At 36.9% G+C, this 23,072-nt stretch overlaps 3 protein-coding genes across 7 annotated transcripts; 1 reads left to right on the top strand and 2 right to left on the bottom strand.

Moving 5' to 3' along the window:
• Positions 1 to 1,011: 1,011 nt before the first annotated feature.
• On the bottom strand, positions 1,012 to 1,701 carry LOC103981192 (uncharacterized). The gene has a single exon (XM_009397826.3). The coding sequence runs from the start codon at positions 1,621 to 1,623 to the stop codon at positions 1,204 to 1,206; it is 420 nt and encodes a 139-aa protein (XP_009396101.2). The 5' UTR covers positions 1,624 to 1,701; the 3' UTR covers positions 1,012 to 1,203.
• A 9,890-nt stretch (positions 1,702 to 11,591) lies between these two features.
• On the top strand, positions 11,592 to 16,250 carry LOC135645863 (D-3-phosphoglycerate dehydrogenase 1, chloroplastic-like). Its single transcript, XM_065164706.1, has 5 exons — positions 11,592 to 12,147; positions 14,198 to 14,574; positions 14,676 to 14,786; positions 14,899 to 14,994; positions 15,282 to 16,250. The coding sequence occupies exons 1-5, from the start codon at positions 11,607 to 11,609 to the stop codon at positions 15,951 to 15,953; spliced, it is 1,797 nt and encodes a 598-aa protein (XP_065020778.1). The 5' UTR covers positions 11,592 to 11,606; the 3' UTR covers positions 15,954 to 16,250.
• Positions 15,903 to 22,972, bottom strand: LOC135645865 (ethylene-responsive transcription factor 3-like). Of its 5 annotated transcripts, none has more exons than XM_065164727.1 (5): positions 19,494 to 22,078; positions 19,147 to 19,419; positions 18,501 to 18,603; positions 17,724 to 18,424; positions 15,903 to 15,918 (listed from the first exon to the last, which is right to left on the bottom strand). In XM_065164727.1, the coding sequence occupies exon 4, from the start codon at positions 18,417 to 18,419 to the stop codon at positions 17,733 to 17,735; it is 687 nt and encodes a 228-aa protein (XP_065020799.1). In that variant the 5' UTR covers positions 18,420 to 18,424; positions 18,501 to 18,603; positions 19,147 to 19,419; positions 19,494 to 22,078; the 3' UTR covers positions 15,903 to 15,918; positions 17,724 to 17,732. The 5 variants fall into 5 exon arrangements, with proteins under 5 accessions (XP_065020799.1, XP_065020789.1, XP_065020784.1 ...); XM_065164717.1 differs by lacking the exon at positions 15,903 to 15,918 and adding an exon at positions 17,086 to 17,366; XM_065164712.1 differs by lacking the exon at positions 15,903 to 15,918 and having other exon boundaries at positions 17,436 to 18,424; positions 19,494 to 22,077.
• Between the last annotated feature and the right edge of the window lie 100 nt (positions 22,973 to 23,072).

Raw genomic sequence — 23,072 nt, 5'->3', positions numbered from 1 at the left:
CCTTTGTGTAGTTTCTTCTACAAACATGAAGTATCAAGTGGCATTTTTCTTTTGCAAACTACATCCTTTGTGATTTGCAGGTTAATGGTGAAGCCAACAGATAATTTAGTTTCTTTACATAAATGTTTTACCTTAAGGGTGACCATTTTTTGATGAGCCTAAGTGGGTGAGTGCTTCATTGGATTATACAGAACCAAATACAGAGACCATTTGGTTGCTTACCAGCAAATTGCTTGAAGCATGTTGTGTGCACATGTAACTAAATCATTTCATGCTGCAAGTTCGAAAGCTATATATATATATATATATATATATATATATATATATATATATATATATATATATATCGTCAATTAAAATTGGATTTGGATATTTGCTCTTTCCATATGATGAGTTGTTTTTATGCTTATTCCTCTTACTACTACTTCAAATAGTTACTCATTCTCTTCTCCCTTCTCCGTCCTATGCGTCTCTTTCTTCGTCTCCTCCTCTCTTATTTGTCTTCCTCTCACTCTCCCTTTTGTTGCTGTGGAGTTAGTTCCCTTTCACATCGGTTGCTACAGTTATTTAATCTGTTCCTTGGAAGAGTTTGATCCACAGTTTTCTACGATTCAACAGTTTTGATAACAATGGTTTTGGAACGCATTCTTTGACTTCAATCCACTCCATAGAAAGATCTGCCCCGAAGAGATGACAGTAGTGACCGAGTCAATAGTGACGCATCGAGTGGAAACTGCACTGCACTTGTCTCTCTATCTGTATATAAAAAGATCCATGCAAGTGGAGGGATTAGGATGAGGCTTTAATAATGGCAGTCCCATGTCAGCGTCCACGGGATAAGAACCACAGACCCAATCCATTCCGCACGGACCCCACCCTCCTCTCCAACATAAAGACAGCTTACAAACGTAAATTATATTCGATGTTGTGATGTCTTGTCAAAGTCAAATCAATTAACATATATTATTATTAATTATTATGCATGTGGTCCTAAAATAAATGACCAAAAGAGACATCAAATGCTTTGAGATTTGTATTGACATCATCAGAATACATGATCCATGATGTATATGTTTTATTTGATGCGATCCGCACAAATCTATCTCATATCGCATAACAGAGCGCTACAACAGCATTCATATGTACATGTACGCATCATACTTCGAATGAGGAAGAAGAGGCGGCGCTTGGATCGGCCAAGCCCTAGCTGTTGTCTCCGACCGCGGCGGGGGGCGGCAGGGAGGGCGGGAGGCGGGACGAGAAGCTGCGGTACCGGAAGCCGTCTCCGCCGCCGGTGAGGTCGTTGTCGTCGTCGTAGTGCCCATCGTCGAAGTTGAGCGCGTAGCTGAAGGGGTCGTACCTAAAGTCGACGGAGGCGCGGCGGGAGTGGTAATGGTGATGGCGCGGCGCGGTAACCCAATCCACCAGGTTCTGCCACCGGAACCAGGTCGCCGATGAGCACATCAGTGACGCAGATCGCTCGTCCTCCCCGTCGCCGCCAGAGCCGCCGCCGCCGCCGCCGATCCAACAGCAGGAGGAGCGGATCGAGGAGCACAGCCTCTGGCTAAAGGACAGAGGGGCGGAGGGGGGCGAGGAATCTGAGAACTGGTGGTCGAATCCCATGTTAACTCTAAGATTAGGGCCTTGGAACAGGGAATTGAACTATCGAAGAGCGCGAGGGGATCCGAGGGAAACGGGGCGTGGCGTCGTTTATATAGAATAGGTTTTGGGGGCAAAAAGACGAGTGAGGACAAACGCGGTCTCTCCGCGTCAAGGGAGCTGTTAAGGGTAATTTGGGGATTTGATAAATAAATAGAAAAAACCAGAGAATTTTAGGTTGTGAGTGGTGGTTGTGCTTTCACTGACGTGGGAGCGTGGGGAGGTATCATTATAACGAACAGGTCTTTAAATAAAATGAACCACATATTAAGTAAAATAACATGAGGAAGAATTCTCTTAAAAAAAGTTTTTAACTTTGAACTTTTTTTTTTTTTACAGATCAGCCTTATTTAAAAAATTATCCAAACGCTATTTTAATTTTTCAAAAAGATAATAATAATCTTGAAAAACCACTTTGGGTTTACATAGGATTAAATTAGATTAAAATTAATTTAATTATATTTTCTTGTTTCACATTTACCAACTGACGTGATTTGTGATTTATGCTTTACGATCTTTTATCTTTTGTGTATTCTAAGTCTTTATATATCGTCGACTTTGTTCGAGTGACTTTGTTCGAGTTCCGTTGTTAATGACACAGACTCCTTCGAGCTTCTATTCTATCGTTGTTGTATTATTTACGATAAAGCCTTAAAATATGTTTTCATATCCATAAAAATATTTATTAGAAAATATAAACTTTTGATTTATTGTGTAGCTAGGGTTAAAAGGTTTTATTAATGTTTATTATTCTGAATAGTATTTTGAAAACTTATTATTTTACTACCAATATTTTGAGCATTCTTTATAAAATAAAATCTTTGTCCAGAATAATATGCTATTTCATCTTGTTTATTTTTATTTTTAATAAATTATAATTCATCCATGTAATATTTTTCATATTTGAGCTTCTAAAAATGGCCACAATATATATAGAAAATTTTGTCAAGAGAAAATTTTTCCTAATAGGCGATGCATTGTTATTGAGAAAATTTTAAAAATAATATATCTCGTATATGATTATTGTTCAAAATGATATCAAATTTTTAGAAAAGTTTTGAATAAGACACTTATGGACACATGCCATTGATTTTCTATTTTAGAGATTTTTTTGGTATTTTTATAAAATTTTAAGCATCTGACCAATGTACTATTTTTCCTTTTTTCTATTTTTAATTTATAAAAAATATAAGGCATCGATATAATATTTTTTCAAGTTTGAGCTTCTAAATAGGTCAACAATATATGTAAAAAATTTGGTCTAGAAATAAAAAATTCTAATAGGTGATGCATTGCTATCGAGGAAAATTTAAAAACAATACATCTCAAAATGATTTTTAATTTTTAGGAAAGCTTTGAATATGACACTTATGGACATATGTTACTGGTTTTTCATTTTAGAGAACTTTTGGTATCTTTATGGATTTTTGACCATCTAAACAGTGTGTCATTTTTTTAATTTTATTTACTTTTAACAAATTATAATGCATCCATGTAATGTTTTTTTTTTTTTATCATATTTGAGCTTCTAAGTAGATCAACAATATATATAGAAAATTTGGTCTAAAAAAAATTCCTAATAGGTAATGCACTCTTTTTGATGAAAAAATAAAAATAGTACGTCACATAGATGCACTGTTCAAAATAAGCTGAAATTTTTTTGAAAATTTTTGAATATGACACTTATATAGACATATGTCATTATTTTTTTTATTTTAGAGTTTTTTTTGGTTTTTTATGGATTTTTTTAGCATTTTAACAATGTATAATTTTTTATTTTTTATATATTTCTAACACATTATAATGCATCCATGCAATGTTGTTTCACATTTGAGCTTCTAAATAGATTAATAATATAAGTAAAAAAAAATTAGTCTAGAAAAAAAATTTCTAATAGGTGATGCATTGTTCAAGATGATCTGAAATCTTTAGAAAAATGTTGAATAAGAAACTTATAGACATATGTCATGATTTTTTATTTTAGAGATTTTTTTATATTTTATGAATTTTTAAGTATCTGAACAGTGTATCATTTTTTTTTATTTTCTCATTGTTTTTTGTATTTAGATATTTTTTTATTGAATTATTAACTCTAATCTTTTTTAACTTTAAACAGAAAATAATCATGTCATTTAACACTTTTTATACACTGAATATTCAAAGCCAACTATAAGAATATTGATTTAAACATAGGTATTTTTTAAAATATTTTTTTAATTATTATTGATAATTTTTAAATTTTATTTTTATAGTTTTACTTTTATTTTTATTTTTTGATATTTTTATTTTTATTATTGATCAGGTCATTGTGATGATGAAGAGGGATCGAAAAGCTATTTTAGTTGGATAATTTCAGGATAAAGCTTAGTGATAATTTTTTGTCACTTTCTTATGACACATGGTAAGTATAGTCGAGCAAATTTATTACTAACAGCATCACATAAGATAATTTGTCAAAATATTTTAAAATTTTAAGGATATGGATCCACATGAACATATTCCATTATTTATTTATTTTATATATTTTTAAGATTTTTTGAATTATTCACCTCCTACATAATGTGTTATTTTTTATATTTTTTTATTTTTATATAAAAATTCATGCACTTATGTAATTTTTTTTTTTTTGACATTTGACCTTCTATTAAGTTTCTAACACTTGATAAAAATTTGGTCATAAAAAAATTTCTCCAATTGCATGACAGGATATCTTAAAATGTTCTAAAAGTTTTAGGATATCTCAGAATTGAATCTAGATAAACATGTGTCAATGTTTTTTTATTCTAGAAATTTTATTTATTTTTAAAATTATTCAAGTCCGACATAGTATGTCATTTTCTAATTTTCAATATTTTTTTTATTTTTTTCAAAAATATCATGCACTCATTCAATGGTTTTTGACATCTAACTTTCTAGTTAGGTTCCAAACACCTCCTAAAAATTTGATCATCATAAAATTTTCACTAATATGCAATACATTATTTTTTAGCAAAATCCAAATATCTCACACACACACACACACACACACACACACACACACACACACACACACACACACACACACACATATATATATATATATATATATATATATATATATATATATATATATATGCAAAAAAAAAAGTGTTATTTTTAATAGCAATAAAGTCACTCTTGACTTGGTTGTTAAGACTTTCTTGAGTCAAGTTTTAAATCTTGGAGTGATTGAATAAATACTCTTTTTTTTTTCAAATAAGTTGGAGTGTCTGACTTATGGTCGGGTTTTAGAAGTCTAACACGAAAAATGTCAACTAGTTTAGTCAGTAAAAATCTTGATAGTATATTAATTATAAAGGCTTGATTTCGATTTTTATTTTTATTTATCATTTATCTTTTTTGTAAAGAAATAAAAATTAATGTGGGCTTCGCCAAGAGATTGCATGACCTCAAGCTTCCCTATTACGATCTCGGTTTTGATGGCTGAGGGTTTTTTATTTTGGGAGAAACTAAGTCTCAATATTTTGTTATTTCAAAATATAATATCATTTTTCTTTGATAATAAAGTTCCAACCTTCACCTCATATTCAATTAAATTGACCATCAGCCGATCCGATGTGAAATTATCAACAACTTGCCCATGCATCCATCTTGAGAAGATAGTCATCTTAAGGTGATAAGGTATACTTTAGGTCCAAGATACGTCACAACCGATGTCACCCCCACATGCTAAGTCAGAATCCAAAGCGATACCGGGTTAGCAAGGGGAGTACCTCCGCATGCGAAGTCAGAATCCGTACCTTAGAGGAATGATCATATTAAGAGAATGATTCATCCTTGGGCACGCTTTTGCGCTCCCATTGTCAAGTCATGACTTAGCTTCGTAAGATGATGGAGGCTTCAGCTCACTACGTGGTAGTTAATGCATTTAAAGTTGGTCAAAAAACATCATCATAGATAATAAGTTCCAAGGCATATATGAGTACAAAGGGCTAAGGGTTGGTGGTAATTTAGGATTCATTTTCGCTTTGTCAAACTGTTAACAAGAGTGTCGACTACTTTGAATAATGGTTGCTTATAGAGTGGAGCTCATAGGCTTTAGCTAACTAACTCCTCAGGGGATGTTATTAACATGAGAAAAAATTGAGTACTACTTTATAGTATTTACTTATGGAGTAGTTAGAAAAACCCAATACGCGAGAGTGCTGTTAGGATCTTAATGACACAAATAGTTATTAGGATCTTAATGAGGGCGGAGGGGTGTGAATTTGTATAATAATATTTTTAATTGATTTTAAAACTCGATCGACAAATCAATATGTTTCAAAATCTTAATTAATCAAGTTAAAATCATAATACTAAAGCTAAGTCATAATTAAAGGATAAGTAAAAAGAGATAAATCGATTTATAGTGGTTCGGGCTTTTCGACCTACGTCTATTCTCGATTCCTCTTCCCTTGAGGTAACTAACTTTTACTATCGATTCTCTTTTCATTTGGGGAAGATCAACTACTCTTGTTTTAATTTTTTCCTGTTTCAAGATGAGGATATAACCTTTGTACTATCTCTTTACGTAAAATCTCTCACATCCTACAACTTAAAATTATAACCAAACTCCTGGAAGAGAAAATTCAAACTATTCTCAAAATGAGAGTTTATAATACTTTTTTCTCAAGAATAAATGCTCCATTAATCAAGCCTAAGTAGGGTATTTATAGGTTAAAAAAACTTTAAGAATTGAGCCAAAAATTCAAATCCTCAAAATTTCAAGATATGAGTGGTACTACCATCGGCACTGGGTGGTACTACCATCATAACGGACCTATGAATATTGACTCTAACTGTACTACTATCGGCCTATGTGATGATATTATCATCGCCCTATGCCGTACTAGCATTGGAAAGCTTGACAAGCACAAAATAGTACAAGTAATACTACTTCTAGCGCTCGGTGGTACTACCGCCTAGGCTTACTTTAGGCCACTTGTTAATTATTATTGATAATTTTTAAATTTTATTTTTATAGTTTTACTTTTATTTTTATTTTTTGATATTTTTATTTTTATTATTGATCAGGTCATTGTGATGATGAAGAGGGATCGAAAAGCTATTTTAGTTGGATAATTTCAGGATAAAGCTTAGTGATAATTTTTTGTCACTTTCTTATGACACATGGTAAGTATAGTCGAGCAAATTTATTACTAACAGCATCACATAAGATAATTTGTCAAAATATTTTAAAATTTTAAGGATATGGATCCACATGAACATATTCCATTATTTATTTATTTTATATATTTTTAAGATTTTTTGAATTATTCACCTCCTACATAATGTGTTATTTTTTATATTTTTTTATTTTTATATAAAAATTCATGCACTTATGTAATTTTTTTTTTTTGACACTTGACCTTCTATTAAGTTTCTAACACTTGATAAAAATTTGGTCATAAAAAAATTTCTCCAATTGCATGACAGGATATCTTAAAATGTTCTAAAAGTTTTAGGATATCTCAGAATTGAATCTAGATAAACATGTGTTAATGTTTTTTTATTCTAGAAATTTTATTTATTTTTAAAATTATTCAAGTCCGACATAGTATGTCATTTTCTAATTTTCAATATTTTTTTTATTTTTTTCAAAAATATCATGCACTCATTCAATGGTTTTTGACATCTAACTTTCTAGTTAGGTTCCAAACACCTCCTAAAAATTTGATCATCATAAAATTTTCACTAATATGCAATACATTATTTTTTAGCAAAATCCAAATATCTCACACACACACACACACACACACACACACACACACACACACACATATATATATATATATATATATGCAAAAAAAAAAGTGTTATTTTTAATAGCAATAAAGTCACTCTTGACTTGGTTGTTAAGACTTTCTTGAGTCAAGTTTTAAATCTTGGAGTGATTGAATAAATACTCTTTTTTTTTTCAAATAAGTTGGAGTGTCTGACTTATGGTCGGGTTTTAGAAGTCTAACACGAAAAATGTCAACTAGTTTAGTCAGTAAAAATCTTGATAGTATATTAATTATAAAGGCTTGATTTCGATTTTTATTTTTATTTATCATTTATCTTTTTTGTAAAGAAATAAAAATTAATGTGGGCTTCGCCAAGAGATTGCATGACCTCACGCTTCCCTATTACGATCTCGGTTTTGATGGCTGAGGGTTTTTTATTTTGGGAGAAACTAAGTCTCAATATTTTGTTATTTCAAAATATAATATCATTTTTCTTTGATAATAAAGTTCCAACCTTCACCTCATATTCAATTAAATTGACCATCAGTCGATCCGATGTGAAATTATCAACAACTTGCCCATGCATCCATCTTGAGAAGATAGTCATCTTAAGGTGATAAGGTATACTTTAGGTCCAAGATACGTCACAACCGATGTCACCCCCACATGCTAAGTCAGAATCCAAAGCGATACCGGGTTAGCAAGGGGAGTACCTCCACATGCGAAGTCAGAATCCGTACCTTAGAGGAATGATCATATTAAGAGAATGATTCATCCTTGGGCACGCTTTTGCGCTCCCATTGTCAAGTCATGACTTAGCTTCGTAAGATGATGGAGGCTTCAGCTCACTACGTGGTAGTTAATGCATTTAAAGTTGGTCAAAAAACATCATCATAGATAATAAGTTCCAAGGCATATATGAGTACAAAGGGCTAAGGGTTGGTGGTAATTTAGGATTCATTTTCGCTTTGTCAAACTGTTAACAAGAGTGTCGACTACTTTGAATAATGGTTGCTTATAGAGTGGAGCTCATAGGCTTTAGCTAACTAACTCCTCAGGGGATGTTATTAACATGAGAAAAAATTGAGTACTACTTTATAGTATTTACTTATGGAGTAGTTAGAAAAACCCAATACGCGAGAGTGCTGTTAGGATCTTAATGACACAAATAGTTATTAGGATCTTAATGAGGGCGGAGGGGTGTGAATTTGTATAATAATATTTTTAATTGATTTTAAAACTCGATCGACAAATCAATATGTTTCAAAATCTTAATTAATCAAGTTAAAATCATAATACTAAAGCTAAGTCATAATTAAAGGATAAGTAAAAAGAGATAAATCGATTTATAGTGGTTCGGGCTTTTCGACCTACGTCTATTCTCGATTCCTCTTCCCTTGAGGTAACTAACTTTTACTATCGATTCTCTTTTCATTTGGGGAAGATCAACTACTCTTGTTTTAATTTTTTCCTGTTTCAAGATGAGGATATAACCTTTGTACTATCTCTTTACGTAAAATCTCTCACATCCTACAACTTAAAATTATAACCAAACTCCTGGAAGAGAAAATTCAAACTATTCTCAAAATGAGAGTTTATAATACTTTTTTCTCAAGAATAAATGCTCCATTAATCAAGCCTAAGTAGGGTATTTATAGGTTAAAAAAACTTTAAGAATTGAGCCAAAAATTCAAATCCTCAAAATTTCAAGATATGAGTGGTACTACCATCGGCACTGGGTGGTACTACCATCATAACGGGCCTATGAATATTGACTCTAACTATACTACTATCGGCCTATGTGATGATATTATCATCGCCCTATGCCGTACTAGCATTGGAAAGCTTGACAAGCACAAAATAGTACAAGTAATACTACTTCTAGCGCTCGGTGGTATTACCGCCTAGGCTTACTTTAGGCCACTTGTTAAGTCTTCTAATATGTTCAGTCTAGCTTTAGGCCCATTAGCTTTCTTGATAAGTTAGTATTGTTTCAACTCATTACCAACTCAAATTGACCCAAAATGACCTCAATTAAGACTTTAATAAATTAACCATATATTCGACATATTTACGTTGGTTTTGGCACATTGTACACTTTTTTGATATGTCATTCAATCTTTTGTTATTTCATCTGAACCTCCGGTATATCATCTTTTCCTTCGGTATATCACTCATTTCACCAGCATATCAGTTTTTCCACGATGTTCAACCTTTCAGCATAATATTTGATCATTCTAGCATGATGCCCGACCCTATAGCATGAAGTCCGATCTCCAATACGTCAACCAATTTTTCAGCTTAATATCCAATTTTTGACATTATAATTTTTCAACGTAATGTCCAACTCTCCAGCTTGATAGTTGTCCCATTCGATGATCCAAGTCCGTGATTGTTGTATTTTTAATATTCTATCTCAAAAATATATTTAGTCCGATAAACTCATTAATTAATTTTATCATTAAAATCTAATTCAATCGATGTTATAAGTGACTTACATAGTATTGCATACATGAAAATTAGAGGGGACAAGTTTCTATATATTTTGATCGAATTGATTTTTTAATTATAAAATAATGATGCTACGAACTTGGTTTAATCTTTATATATATATATATATATATATATATATATATATATATATATATATATATATATATATATATATATATATATATATCCAATTCGATGTCAATGGGATGAAGTGAGAGTTATTAACAAAATCTTTACTAAATAAACTAATGAAATATAGATTTTTGACATGAATTAAAAGATAAGACACTGATGAAATGCAAGGAATGCAAGCTTCCTTATATCCTCAAATATTTGGATATGCAATGCAACCATGACATTAAATGGATGTAGGAGCGAATCACTCCTTCTAATTGAGGAAAAATAACAACTTAGAATATGTCTTCATCTTGGCTGACTTACTTGGGTCTTTTCTCTCCTTCCTAACAAAAATTTCACTTCTATATATAACATTTGAGTTTGATACGATGACAAGTTAGTAAAATAGGAGATAAAAGAGAGAATATTATTATTCATTCCAAGAATATTCTCTACTTAATGTATAATTTGAGATTCGAAGTTTTATTTTTAACGCATGTAAGACTTCAAAATAACTTGAGTATCGGAATGACAGTGTCAAACATATCCTATAATAAGTATCGGAATGACCGTGTCAAACATATCCTATAACTTAAGTATCGAAATGACTGTGTCAAACATATCATCAAAATACCTTAAAAAAAAAAATTTATTAAAAACTAATTTAAGCTAAATTCATCTAATTTTATATTTTTTAATAGAGTTATAGTGTTTTTATAATAGAGTTACTATTGATTGAGTAAATACTATAAATTCATTCAACAATACTGTAAATACTAATGTCTCATTTTGTTTTATTGTCATTAGGACACATTACATTATCATATATATTATAAGATTTTCTAAGATACTTGGACCTAAATTTAAGATATTGTGGAAAAACTTAATATTTTTATCATGCTTTATTTAGAATATATCAAAACCTTCATTATTTTCATTCAAAATATCATATAAATTATTCTATAATACCTCAAGACCTATAGCAAGTTTGATACTTGTAGTTAGTGAGAATTTCAATTAATCAAAACTCAATCATAATATTTTTATTAAAGTTATAGTGCCGTAAGTCCATTCAAAAAATCATAACTAAGAGTGCCTATTTCTTTATTATCATTCTTTTTTATAAACAAAATAAATATTATAGTATTATTTAAAAATTATATATCTAAATTTAAGGTTATATAAAACATAAAGACATGTCATCCTTTATTTTAAAATATATCAAAATATTATTAATCTTCATTTGAAAAAAAAATACTAAAAAAATTCAAATAAATTGTTTTATAAAACTATAATATATAAATATAATAAGATTAATAATTATGATTTATGAGAATTTAAGCATTATAACTTATGCTATTGAAGCAATAATTACTATAATTTATTCAAAAAATTGTAATTTTGACCGAAAAAATGAAAGTGTATTTTTATCATTTTAAGAAATTAAAAGCATTTTAAGAAATTAGTTGAGCACGAAATGGACGATGCGATGTCCGTATAAAACCCTCAGCGTTGCACTCGAAGCCGTTACGCTCCATCGACTCCATCTTTCGAGCCCCATCGTCCCAAGTCTCTCTCGGCCTACCTGAAATGGCAGCCATCTTCGCCCCTGCTGATCCCCTCTCCCTCTCCCGCCGCCCCCTCCTCCACTCCCGCCGCCCCCTCCTCCACTCCCGCCTCCCCGCCACCCCCTTCCTCCGCCACCGCCGCCCGCGGTTCGTCGCGATGGCGGAGGAGCCCGGCGAGGCGAACTCGAAGCCCCGTGTCCTGGTCGCCGAGAAACTCGGCCGAGGCGGGCTGGACCTCCTCAAGGGCTTCGCGGACGTCGACTGCGCGTACAACCTCTCCCCCGAGGAGCTCCGTGCCAAGATCGCGCTCTGCGACGCTCTCATCGTGCGGAGCGGCACCAAGGTCGGCCGCGACGTCTTCGAGGCCTCCGGCGGCAGGCTTAGGGTCGTCGGGCGCGCCGGGGTCGGGATCGACAATGTGGACCTCGCCGCCGCCACTGAGCATGGCTGCCTCGTTGTCAACGCGCCCACCGCGAACACGGTGGCCGCTGCCGAGCATGGGATCGCTCTGCTCACCGCCATGGCCCGAAACATCGCGCGATCGGACGCCTCCATGAAATCTGGTCTGATCCTTTCTCTTACAAAATGAGACCTATTCTTATTTCTCGCTCTTTGATAGTTTACTTCATGACAGATGGGGAAGACGCGGAACCGTATGGTCGCGATATCAAGAGTCACTCATCTTTCTTGTTGGAACTAAATGATGATGCATTCCTCACGAAAATTTGTTTAGTACTATAGCATACCATGTAAAAGTCTCAAAAACAGTTTTACCAATAAATGCTACTATGGATTGATAAAATAAACCAAGATATAACATCAAGAAATGGAAGCCAAATCCATCATTAGTATTATGAACATGTTGATCATGTTATTGGGCTGCTACTGAGATACATTGGTTTTCTTCCAAAAGGCTTCCACATAAACCATATTGCATTATTCATGTTGTTTACATAATTGTTTCTTGCAGTCGTCATCTTCATGTGATTGGAGTTTTTTTCTTATTGGCACCATCTAGTTATGTCCCTGCAGATGAAAGTCTTTTGTCGATTTATTATAATTTTGTTCATGGCAACATTAATCATCATATCAAGTCCATGTCAAAATAGTAAATTATATCGAATGTATATAAACATTTTCATCTATTTCTAAATATTCTCAAAGCTCATCAATGCATTATATTCAGTAAATGTACTTCTTTCTTCCTAACTATGCAATCAAGATCGTGAGAAAAGTCAAGTTATTCATGTGTCAAATATTAGCTCTTTTGTTATTAAATCTTTGATTCTATTACTCCTTGATTACCCATTGTTATTAAAGAAGAAGCAATGAATGATCCACTATATGCTGTCTCGAATTTGTTTCTTTGCATAGTAATCATCTCATTAGTGACATAGATAACATGCCCGATGGTGTCGAATTTTATTGTTTTGTTGATGTGGAGGTAGTAGCTAGCATGGCCCTTCTTCTGCTATGATCAAGTTCCATGTCAGGTTCACTTTATCCTTGGCATTCGACGGTCCAAGGCTCTGCTCTTGCGTTGGAGCTTCCAACCCAAGAGTACTAGAACTTGTCCTATAAGAAAGAAGGGGTCGTTGAAAATGGGTCTAACATGGTCCTCCTGTGCTCAAGTCAAGTAAGTCTCCAAATGATGGAAGGCTTGATTGGTAGTTAATAGGATCACAGATCTTTTTACTTATCATGGGGTTAGTCTTATATTGCTAATCCGTGTCACTTCTTTGTCACACAGCTGCACAAAAGGAGTCAGCTTGACTGAATCTGCACAAGGGGAAAGTGTCTTGATTTTCTGCACAATTTGTTAGACAAGGGGTACGCAGACACAATTTCAAATGAGGAACCGGATGATGGTCCACAGTTACCATCCCCAACCCTCTATAGGGCAACGCTAGCCTTTGCTTTTGTTTTGTCTTTTTTTTAGCAATTTCTCCTTGTCTGCTGCCCCAAATTCCTCTCTCACTAATGGTGAGCCATCGAGATAGATTCATGATGCCAAACTGAGGCAAATAGTGACATGTGGTAACTTCCTATTACTTAATTTGAGGGGCTCATTGTAGTGTAGGATGAAAGCATAGATGAGCAAGCAAAATATTTTTATCTATGTTTTGAATATTCGGGGGTAGCAAAAAGAAGATATTAGTTGAGATGAAAGGAAAATAAAGGACTCACCACCACAGTTATCTGTTGTATCACTGGATTTCTTTGGGGTAATTCTGTCGCTGAAAATATTACTTATCTTTCTTATTAGTCACTAGGTTTTCATCATATTGGAAAAGAATTTTCCCCTTAGGTTTTGCAAATTTATCAAGCACCAACTTGACCTAGGTTATTTCCAATAAACAACATGAATAGTGTTATAGAGGCACCATGAATATTTGTAACTGTTTATTTCACATTTTTGAACTTATTCTATGTTGCATGAAAAATTCTTAGTCAATCAACTTTTGTAGCTGCCAGCCTGCAATAATTTCATAGATGCTGAACCCGCATGGATATGAATCATTCCTGAATGCCCCAGCTGTACTAGATTCGAATTAAGAGATAGCACCCCTTAAAGCCACTCGCTTATGGGATTTGCGGCTCTATTACTTTCAGGAAAATGGGAACGTAACAAATATGTTGGTGTATCACTTGTTGGTAAGACGCTTGCAATTTTGGGGTTTGGAAAAGTTGGATCAGAAGTTGCTCGTCGTGCCAAAGGACTGGGGCTGCATGTCATCGCACATGATCCATATGCTGCTGCTGATCGTGCTCATGCTGTAGGGGTGGATTTGGTGACGTTTGATGAAGCTGTCGCAAGGGCAGATTTTATCTCATTGCATATGCCTCTGACTCCTTCCACTTCTAAAATTCTTAATGATGAAGCTTTTGCAAAGATGAAAAACGGAGTTAGAATTATAAATGTTGCACGTGGTGGTGTGATAGATGAAGAAGCTTTAGTAAAGGCATTGGATTCCGGAGTGGTCGCACAGGTATACTTCTTCTCTAGGATCCTTTATATTCTTTTGTCCATTTGACTCTTGTGCTGGACGTAGTAGAAAGCTGATATCTAAATTTGCCCTGGTTCATTCAGGCTGCTCTAGATGTGTTCACAAAAGAACCTCCATCTGCAGACAATAAACTGGTTCTGCATGAAAAAGTTACAGCTACACCACATCTTGGTGCCAGCACTGTTGAAGCACAGGTATGGAGTTTAATATGCTCATGTTCTCACTCTAAAAAAATTAGAATTCTTTAGGTAAATGAGACATAGAGGCTTTCCTTTTCTTGGTTCTCATGTCTGAATCAATATTCAGGAAGAAGTGGCAATCGAAATAGCTGAAGCTGTTCTTGGAGCTTTGAAGGGGGAGCTCGCATCTACTTCAGTAAATGCACCAATGGTTCCTGCTGAGGTATGATCACCTCTCTATCTTCATCTAATTCATTGTGCACCTTATATCTCCAAGGAAAGAGCAGAAACATATCTAAATTTGCAAGGGTCAAACCATTTGACATTAGCTGCTCAAACTATAGTGAGGTTCAGCATGCCAAAATTCAAACCTTGAATACATATGTTGCAAATCAAGATCTCAGTAACACAATCTTTTTAACAAATGTATATGCTGATACAGGAAACTACCGCTTGTTATCACTCCGTTTATGGTAGTTGACATGGTAATTATTTTCACTCGCTTTCCAGGTTCTTTCTGAGCTTACACCATTTGTGGTCTTAGCTGAGAAGCTTGGTAGGCTAGCTGTACAACTTGTGGCCGGAGGCAGTGGCGTGAAATCAGTGAAAGTGACCTACACAATCGCAATAACTCGTGGAGATCTCGACACCAGATTGCTCCGAGCCATGATCACCAAGGGTCTCATTGAGCCCGTATCAGATGTTCACGTTAATATCGTCAATGCTGATTTCACCGCTAAGCAGCGAGGCATTCGTATTGCGGAGGAGAGGATTCTCTTGGATGGTTCACCGGAGGACCCTATAGATTCCATCCAGGTCCACATTGCCAATGTGGAGTCTAAATTTCCTACAGCAGCCTCAGAGACGGGAGAAATTACAGTAGAAGGCAGAGTGAAGGATGGCATCCCCCATTTGACTAAGGTTGGATCATTCCAGGTGGATGCTAGCATGGAAGGAAGCCTGATACTGTGCAGGCAGGTCGATCAGCCCGGGATGATCGGCACCGTGGGAAGCATTTTGGGCGAGCAGAACGTGAATGTGAGCTTCATGAGCGTCGGCAGGATTGCTCCAAGGAAGCACGCAGTCATGGCTATTGGCGTCGACGACGAACCTACCAAAGAAGCTCTCAAGAAAATCGGGGACATTCCTGCCATTGAAGAGTTCGTTTTTCTCAAACTCTAATGCATATCGAAGTCTTTACGTAAATTCTCTGATGAACTATATGTTTTTCTATCAGATTTTTGTCTCCAATAATTTGCTTTTGAGTTGCTGCTGTTGACTATTTTGATGCTCAACTTAAGTTTGACATCATGCAACTGCAAATGGTAAGACTGCCAAGAAGTGCAGTGTGCAAAAAATTTCTTGTTATATAAAAGCTTGGTTTTTAATTGTTAATACTATCAAGACAATGAGTGATCATGGTTACTCCAAATTGTTACAAATAATCTTATTCTTTTCTGGGTGATTTTTCTGAAAAAACCCATTTTGAGTTTTTCCTGTAAGGTGCTATTGTTTTTATTTTTTCAAGATGGTGCAACCTATGTTATATAATTTTGTAAATACCCCTTGCCGCATGCCTGCCGTGAGGCCTCGTTACCTTTCGACCCTCGATCACTTTCGCTGCTTGATCAAGGGAGTAGAGCAACTCGGGAAGAAGGCATGAGCAATGCTCGACTCAACGGGCGATGCAAGAGAGAGAGGGAAAACATCGTGCGACGGAAAAAACACAAGGGACGAAAGTGGTGGAGAGCGAGGGGCGGCCTCACGAGGCCTACAAGGCTTCGAGGATGAATATGACGCCTTCGAGGCAAAGGTGAAGAGGACAGTGACAAAGGGCCTCGCGAGGCCTATGATGATGAGACCTCTATGAGTGGTGCGATGGCAATGGGAACAACAACATGGGGGGCCTCATGAGAGGCCTATAATGATGAGACCTCTGTGAGTGGTGCGATGGCAACCGGAACCACACCAAAGCCTCCACGGGCGACAAAGAGACAATGACACCACACAACGAGCGACGATGAAGAACATTTAAAAGATTACACCAACTATGGCAAACAATTTGAAAAAAAATAAAAACTGAACATCCCCTAGAAAAGGTCCAAAAAGAGAGATTTTTTCAAGAAAATCAACCTTCTTCATTCCTCCTTTTTTTAGATAGTGTATTTGTGACCATCAATATTAGTTTATAGTTCATTTATATGTGTTCACAATTAAGTAGCATATATATATATATATATATATATAACACATAATAAAGAATTAAATAAATAATATAAAAAAAAAAGAAAGAAAATTTATGGGGAAAGATATGTGTCCACGATTTCATATGGTAAAAACTTATCCCAAATAACCAAAAACATTGGATTAGTAGTTGGCAAACGCTCCATTGTCAACATCCATCCCTTACTGGCCACCCTCTCCCCCTTTGTTCTCATAAAGCACTAGAATCCAACACTGTGGTGCAAGACCCCATCACATCCCTCAACAACAATTCACAGAAGAAAGCAGTGGTAGGGCCCTCTCTCTCGCCATCCACTATCCTAACTTTTCTTCTGTCGTCAGCCTCCCCCTTCCTCCAATAATTCCCAATTCCTGCAACTCTTATCAGTGGCATCACTGTTGGCAAGAACAGAAACAACAATACCAACAAAGAAGAAGAAGAAGAAGAAGAGAGACTCATTGGTTCATAAATGTACACACATGAAATATATAAAGCCACAAACAACAGCTAATAAGGATAAAAATTGGACTTTTATGGGATAATAGAAGGCGGCGACCAGATCTGCTGGTCTCATTCATAGCCACCGCTGCGGCGGCTGTTGTTAGGATTCATCTTCTCGATGGAGAGGAGAGGAGTGAGCGAGAACTGGATTTCTCACGGAAGAAATTTATAGAGGCACCATATAAAAATTAGATTTTTGAAGGAGATAGAGGAGGTGGAGATCGGACCTGGTGGTTTTATCCACAACCGCCGTCGCCGCCGCCACGGTGGTTGTTGTTAGGATTCATTTTCTCGAAGAAGCCGATGGAGAGGAGAGCGAGCGAGAGTTGGACCTCGTCCTTGCCCCATCGGGGCTGGAGATGAGCCCGCCTCGTTATCGGAGACGGCGACGTGGCGGCGGCCGAAGGAAGGGCGAGAGCCGGGGAAGAGGCCGCGGTGCGGGGGCCGGAGGTGCCGAGGAATGGGAGGATGTAGAGGGAGTGGAGGCGACGGAATCCCCCGAGGGCGAGCACCACCGACCTAAGCTGCCGCTCGCCGTAGGGCACTCTGACCCAGTCCCGGGTGCACACCGCCTCCCAGAGTCGCTCGTCCTCCGCCAGCCTTCGCCACCGCCGGCTCACGCACGCCGCACGCCCCAGCGTCCGGGCGTCCGCCCGCTTCAGCACCTCGAGAACCAGGTCCTCTCCGAGCTCCGCCACGTTCACCTCCTCCTCCTCCTCCTCCTCAGCAGTCACTTCCGCCTTTCCTCCGTCGGATCTCGGTTTCTTGTTCTTCTCCTCCTCAGCGGCAACCCGGGGATCCCCGCCGCCATCAGATCCGTCGATCGAACGCCTCTTCATAGCTCCTCCCCCGGTCGATTCCTCGCCGCTTCCTCCTCCACGATTGCTTGTGGGAAACGCATTAAACGGGACCGTCCTCTCCATCTCACCTTTTGGAGGAGGCAATATATCACAATAATGCGACTTTGGCTTTTTTCACTCGAGACGACACAAAGGACGACTTACATCACGAATCAATCCCCATCGATAGGGCTGCCAAATTAGATGACCTTTCGCGAATAACTCCAACTCGAGCACGTGTCCGGCTCGTTCTTGCTCCCAAATTTTACTGCTCATTAACCACACAATGGATAAAGTAATAAAATTGGCAAGAACAGATTAATATTCTATTTTATTTCTATCACGGTTTCTTCTAAATCACACTGATTTTTTTCTACTTTTCATTTCATAAATCTTTTGGATGATAGAAACAATCACGGAAAAATTGCATACATTAGATCACTAGTTTTACTTGCAACATTTCCGAAGTTACTCATGAATTCATGCATCGTTAAACAGCCTTGCAAAATGTCATATTAGAGGCAATGCAAAAAGGTAGTCGGCATTATGAAAGATTTAGGATCTTACACTTGACATGTTAAATCATGAATTACTACTACATTTAACACTCTCCAACCTTTCATGTCGACTACTATTATAGAGCGGACTAGAAGAAGTTTACCTTCGTCAAACTCCGAACATATCAGACACTTCAGTCACAGAAAAACAAACAAATACAGAATATAGCGATCATTAAAGGAAAGGAAAAAAAAAGACGCCATTAAAGAGAGATATGATGAGCAAAGAACGAGGCGATGACAAAGAAATGTACCAAGAATAATGACAACTTGGGAGGATTCTAATGACATTGGTTCTCTCTTCTAGCTGCCCATATTTCTTTAACACTTCCAGCTTTCTGTCCAAGTCAAAAGACAATGTTTGACTTCTCAACTTTTGTTTCTTCCCGTTTGTCACCTTTCATGATCGGTATCTCTCCGTTTCTTTATCGCATACAAAACCACGAATCACTTGTCTTCTGTATTTCTCTTAATTCCTCTCAACCGCTTCTCAATATGATGGACCGCATCATCTCAGCTTCAAGGACCTGAAAGAAGCAGGCTTTCATGTGAGTCTGGAGGCAAAAGAAGGAAACATTGCTAAGTAACATTAACAACTTACCGAAGAAACAACTGGATGCTGTCAAGAGAACATCCAAGACAACAAAATTCCACCAAAATCTTGACATATTTTATCAACCTATAACCAATATTCAACTAAGAACCATAGCTTCACTTGGGACTTTTTTGCTCCAGATGGCAGCTACCTACGTAAATCTATATACTTGCGACAACTTATAGTGACAAAATTTGTCATAACAAGTGCACCAGCTAGCCAGATGAGTTACAAAGCAACACCATCTTACAAATCATAAAGTCACAATCACTTTTAGCTGCCATACATGCTATTGCTCAAGTGAGATGATATACTCGGCTAACAATGGAAGAGAGGCTTCAAACAGTCTCTAATCCACCAATGCACCTGGCACCATGTTTTATAAACTTCAGGGCCACTTTTCAGTCTTAAAACACAAATTAAATTCAACATATATAGCAAAACTAATATCTCCAAGCAAATTTCGCATTCATTATGCAAAATTTTACCAATGATCTATTTGAACAAATATTTGTTGGTTAAGAGATGTCTCAAAACTCTCATCGCTCAAAATATATTCACTCTCAGAATCAAATATATGGGATTGAGAGGAATCAAATCTCTCTGCTACTATTGGTTTCTCCCAATATCTGTGATTGAACATGTGTTCACATCTCTTCTTCAGGTTCCTCTTCAACTCTATCAATCTAAAGTGTAAAACTATAATAACTCACATAAGAGAAAAAGGTGTTTGACTCTTCTTGCTCTCTTTTATTTGATGGCCAACTCTCTTAACCACATAGTATAAAGCTATAATTCCCAGCTAGAAATGAGAAAAATAGTTTCAATGAGAACCTAATCTTCATGAGAAATCTATAACACAACACAGATTAGCAAAATAACACATCAGGTCTTGCAATGTTGGATTATCCTACAAATGCAAATAAGAAAACAATATAATATGGCCTATGAAAGAACAAAAAGCTGACCATATTAAACATAAAAAAATGATCTTCATTTCATTTGTGAAGTTTTTTGAAGTAACAAAAAGAAAACATGAGTGGCAAGTACACACCAGGTTGCCGCTGATATAGGATCTGACCTTGCATGATACTACTATTAGTTATTTAGATGATAGCAATTAAGTTAAACATCATCATATTTAAATGAAATATCATAGTATTTTGTCACTACCTGGCTAAATGCCAATAAATCTAAGAGTGAACTTTTGTAACTATTATTGTGTACAACACCATTGGCAAGGCCGCATAATATGGAGATAATCCAAAAAACAACTGACAACATAAAAACTGCATTTTACATAGTCTACAATTGACCAAAGAAAAGCTCGCCCAGGATAAAAAATCTGTTTCTCAAATACTAAGGCAGTTGTGAAGCAGTTTTAAAAATGTTGAAAGCTCCAGTTAATAGAAATATTACATTTCAGAAGTGAACTAATATCTTGCCCAGAAAATATTCTAAAACCTATTAGGTGCAGCATAAAAAAATATCAGCTAAATGTACAGTGCAATGAATTTTAAATATTAAATTGTAGGCACTTGACATTCTGCAAGCTCAATATACAATCTCAGCCAAGTCAATTAACAAGGAAGCTACAATATTATCCTAAAATTTTAATCAGTCTACATCAAGATTTTCAAAAAAGCATGCCCTTCTCAGGAGAAAATATCAGCTAAATGTACAATGCAATGAATTTGGAAGATCATAACCCAGTGTGAACTTTATATAAATTAGTTCAAGCTCCAAATCCAGGAAAACTTGGTCTAAAGACCAATATGTGTGATGTCAGAAAGAGAAGGAACCTATTCTATGCCACACAATCACAGGTAGAAATTTTAATTAACAGAACAGGATAAAAAGGAAAAGTTTAGGCGATCAGATAACATATTTGTACAAAATAGATACCAGAACATATATGTATAAACAGAACAAAGAACCTTGTATACCTAACTAAAACATATGTATAAAATAGATAGTAGTAAATCCACAAGCAACAATCCTTGGCACATTTCCCTTAACCCAAGAGGGATTAAGCAGATAAAGCACCAGGATCAAGAACCACTAGGTGATGGATCCATTCCTTCACCTTCTAATGTATCATAACCATTTCAATCAAGTGTCAACTATTTGTACATCAAATGTATAATAAAAATCATGTTTCTTTTTTTTTTTTTCCAATTTCTACTTTTTTTCCCTTGGCTGGTGAACATATGTCAAATGTCAAGAGATATGAGATCCACTTGAATTTATGATCACAACAATATATGAGAGGTATTCTAGCTCTGTTTAGTTTCTCATACATCAAATTAGGTAATACTCTTCTATAGATAGATAGATAGATTGATAAAAGAAGAAGAAGAAGAAGAAGAAGAAACAGATCTAAGACAAACCTTAGATCTGTCTTACACCATCAGATGCAAAAGCTTAACCATGATAGTAACTCATTAATCAGAAGTCATCCCCGACACAAATATAGAACAGAAAGAACACGATTTCAAGGAATAATACGAACACATCATGTGACAGCAGTAAAGAGAAGAAAACAACCACCATTTTATAGGATTGTTTTCTCCTTCCGGCCGTGGGATGAGGGCATCAGATGCGGAGAACCGTGGGTTGGAAGTCATCGTCTGGCGGTGGGAGGAAGTTGAGATCGAACGGCAGCGGCAGCCGGTAAGCCGATGCGATGTCTCCGTCATCGTCGACGACGGAGGACGACGACCCGCAGTCGCTGTGAAAGTCTCCCTCGCCAGCGAGGACGCGCGGGGGCGGCGGGTTTGCCTGCCTCCCGAGATGCGACGCCCGGAGGTGGATCGGCGTGGCCCCAGCCGCCGCGGGCAGACGGGGCCCGCTGGAGGACTCCACGGTACTGCTGTGGCTGCTGGACGTCGGCCGTTGAGGCGGCGGGTAAGGGAGCTGGCGGTGGCCAATGGTCAACCGCGCGGCGGCGGATGGGTTGAAAATAGGAAGGATCAGGGGAGGGGGGGAGGTGGTGGTGGTAGAGACGGGAAAGTTGGTCTTGGCCTTGGGGCCGCGGAGGGCGATGGCGGCGGCGTCGTATGCTCGGGCGGCGTCTTCGGCCGAGTCAAAGGTGCCGAGCCACACCCGAGCCTTCTTCCAGGGGTCCCGGATCTCGGCCGCGAACCGCCCCCACGGCCGCTTGCGAACGCCGCGGAAACGCGTCTCCACCGCCGCCGCCGCCTCCGGTGCCGGAGATCGGCCTTTCCTCATCTCTATATTGATCGGATCACCAAAGGCAGGAGGGATGCCGAGGGAAAAAGGAGATCGATCAAAGTAGGAGCGTCGAAATCACCATCTGGAACTCGTCGGCTTTATTGCTTGGGTGGGTTGCTTCCTCGCTTGCGATCGATGGCCACGCAACGAAGGGAAGACTTGGATTGGTTTGTTTGTTTCTGCGATGACGGGTCACCTCCTCCCCCATTTCCCTCGGCTTCCCCCCCCCCTTCCCCCTCTCACCTTCCCCTCCCCACCCTACCTTTCCCCTTTCACGTTTCTTTTTGGCGACCATCCCTGCCCTTCATCTTATCCATCATATATTTTTATTATTTATTTTCTATTTATTTA

This window comes from Musa acuminata, chromosome BXJ1-4, assembly GCF_036884655.1.
Source record: "Musa acuminata AAA Group cultivar baxijiao chromosome BXJ1-4, Cavendish_Baxijiao_AAA, whole genome shotgun sequence".
In the NCBI taxonomy this organism is placed as follows: domain Eukaryota; kingdom Viridiplantae; phylum Streptophyta; class Magnoliopsida; order Zingiberales; family Musaceae; genus Musa; species Musa acuminata.
This window is presented reverse-complemented; position numbering and strand designations above follow the sequence as displayed.

Bases quoted from the DNA above. Each gene is read 5' to 3' on its own strand.
- LOC103981192 (XM_009397826.3), bottom strand. From the start codon at position 1,623: ATGGGATTCGACCACCAGTTCTCAGATTCCTCGCCCCCCTCCGCCCCT.
- LOC135645863 (XM_065164706.1), top strand. From the start codon at position 11,607: ATGGCAGCCATCTTCGCCCCTGCTGATCCCCTCTCCCTCTCCCGCCGC. The intron at 14,575-14,675 runs GTATACTTCTTC...TGGTTCATTCAG, and splicing joins ATTCCGGAGTGGTCGCACAG to GCTGCTCTAGATGTGTTCAC. The intron at 14,787-14,898 runs GTATGGAGTTTA...ATCAATATTCAG, and splicing joins CCAGCACTGTTGAAGCACAG to GAAGAAGTGGCAATCGAAAT.
- LOC135645865 (XM_065164727.1), bottom strand. From the start codon at position 18,419: ATGGAGAGGACGGTCCCGTTTAATGCGTTTCCCACAAGCAATCGTGGA.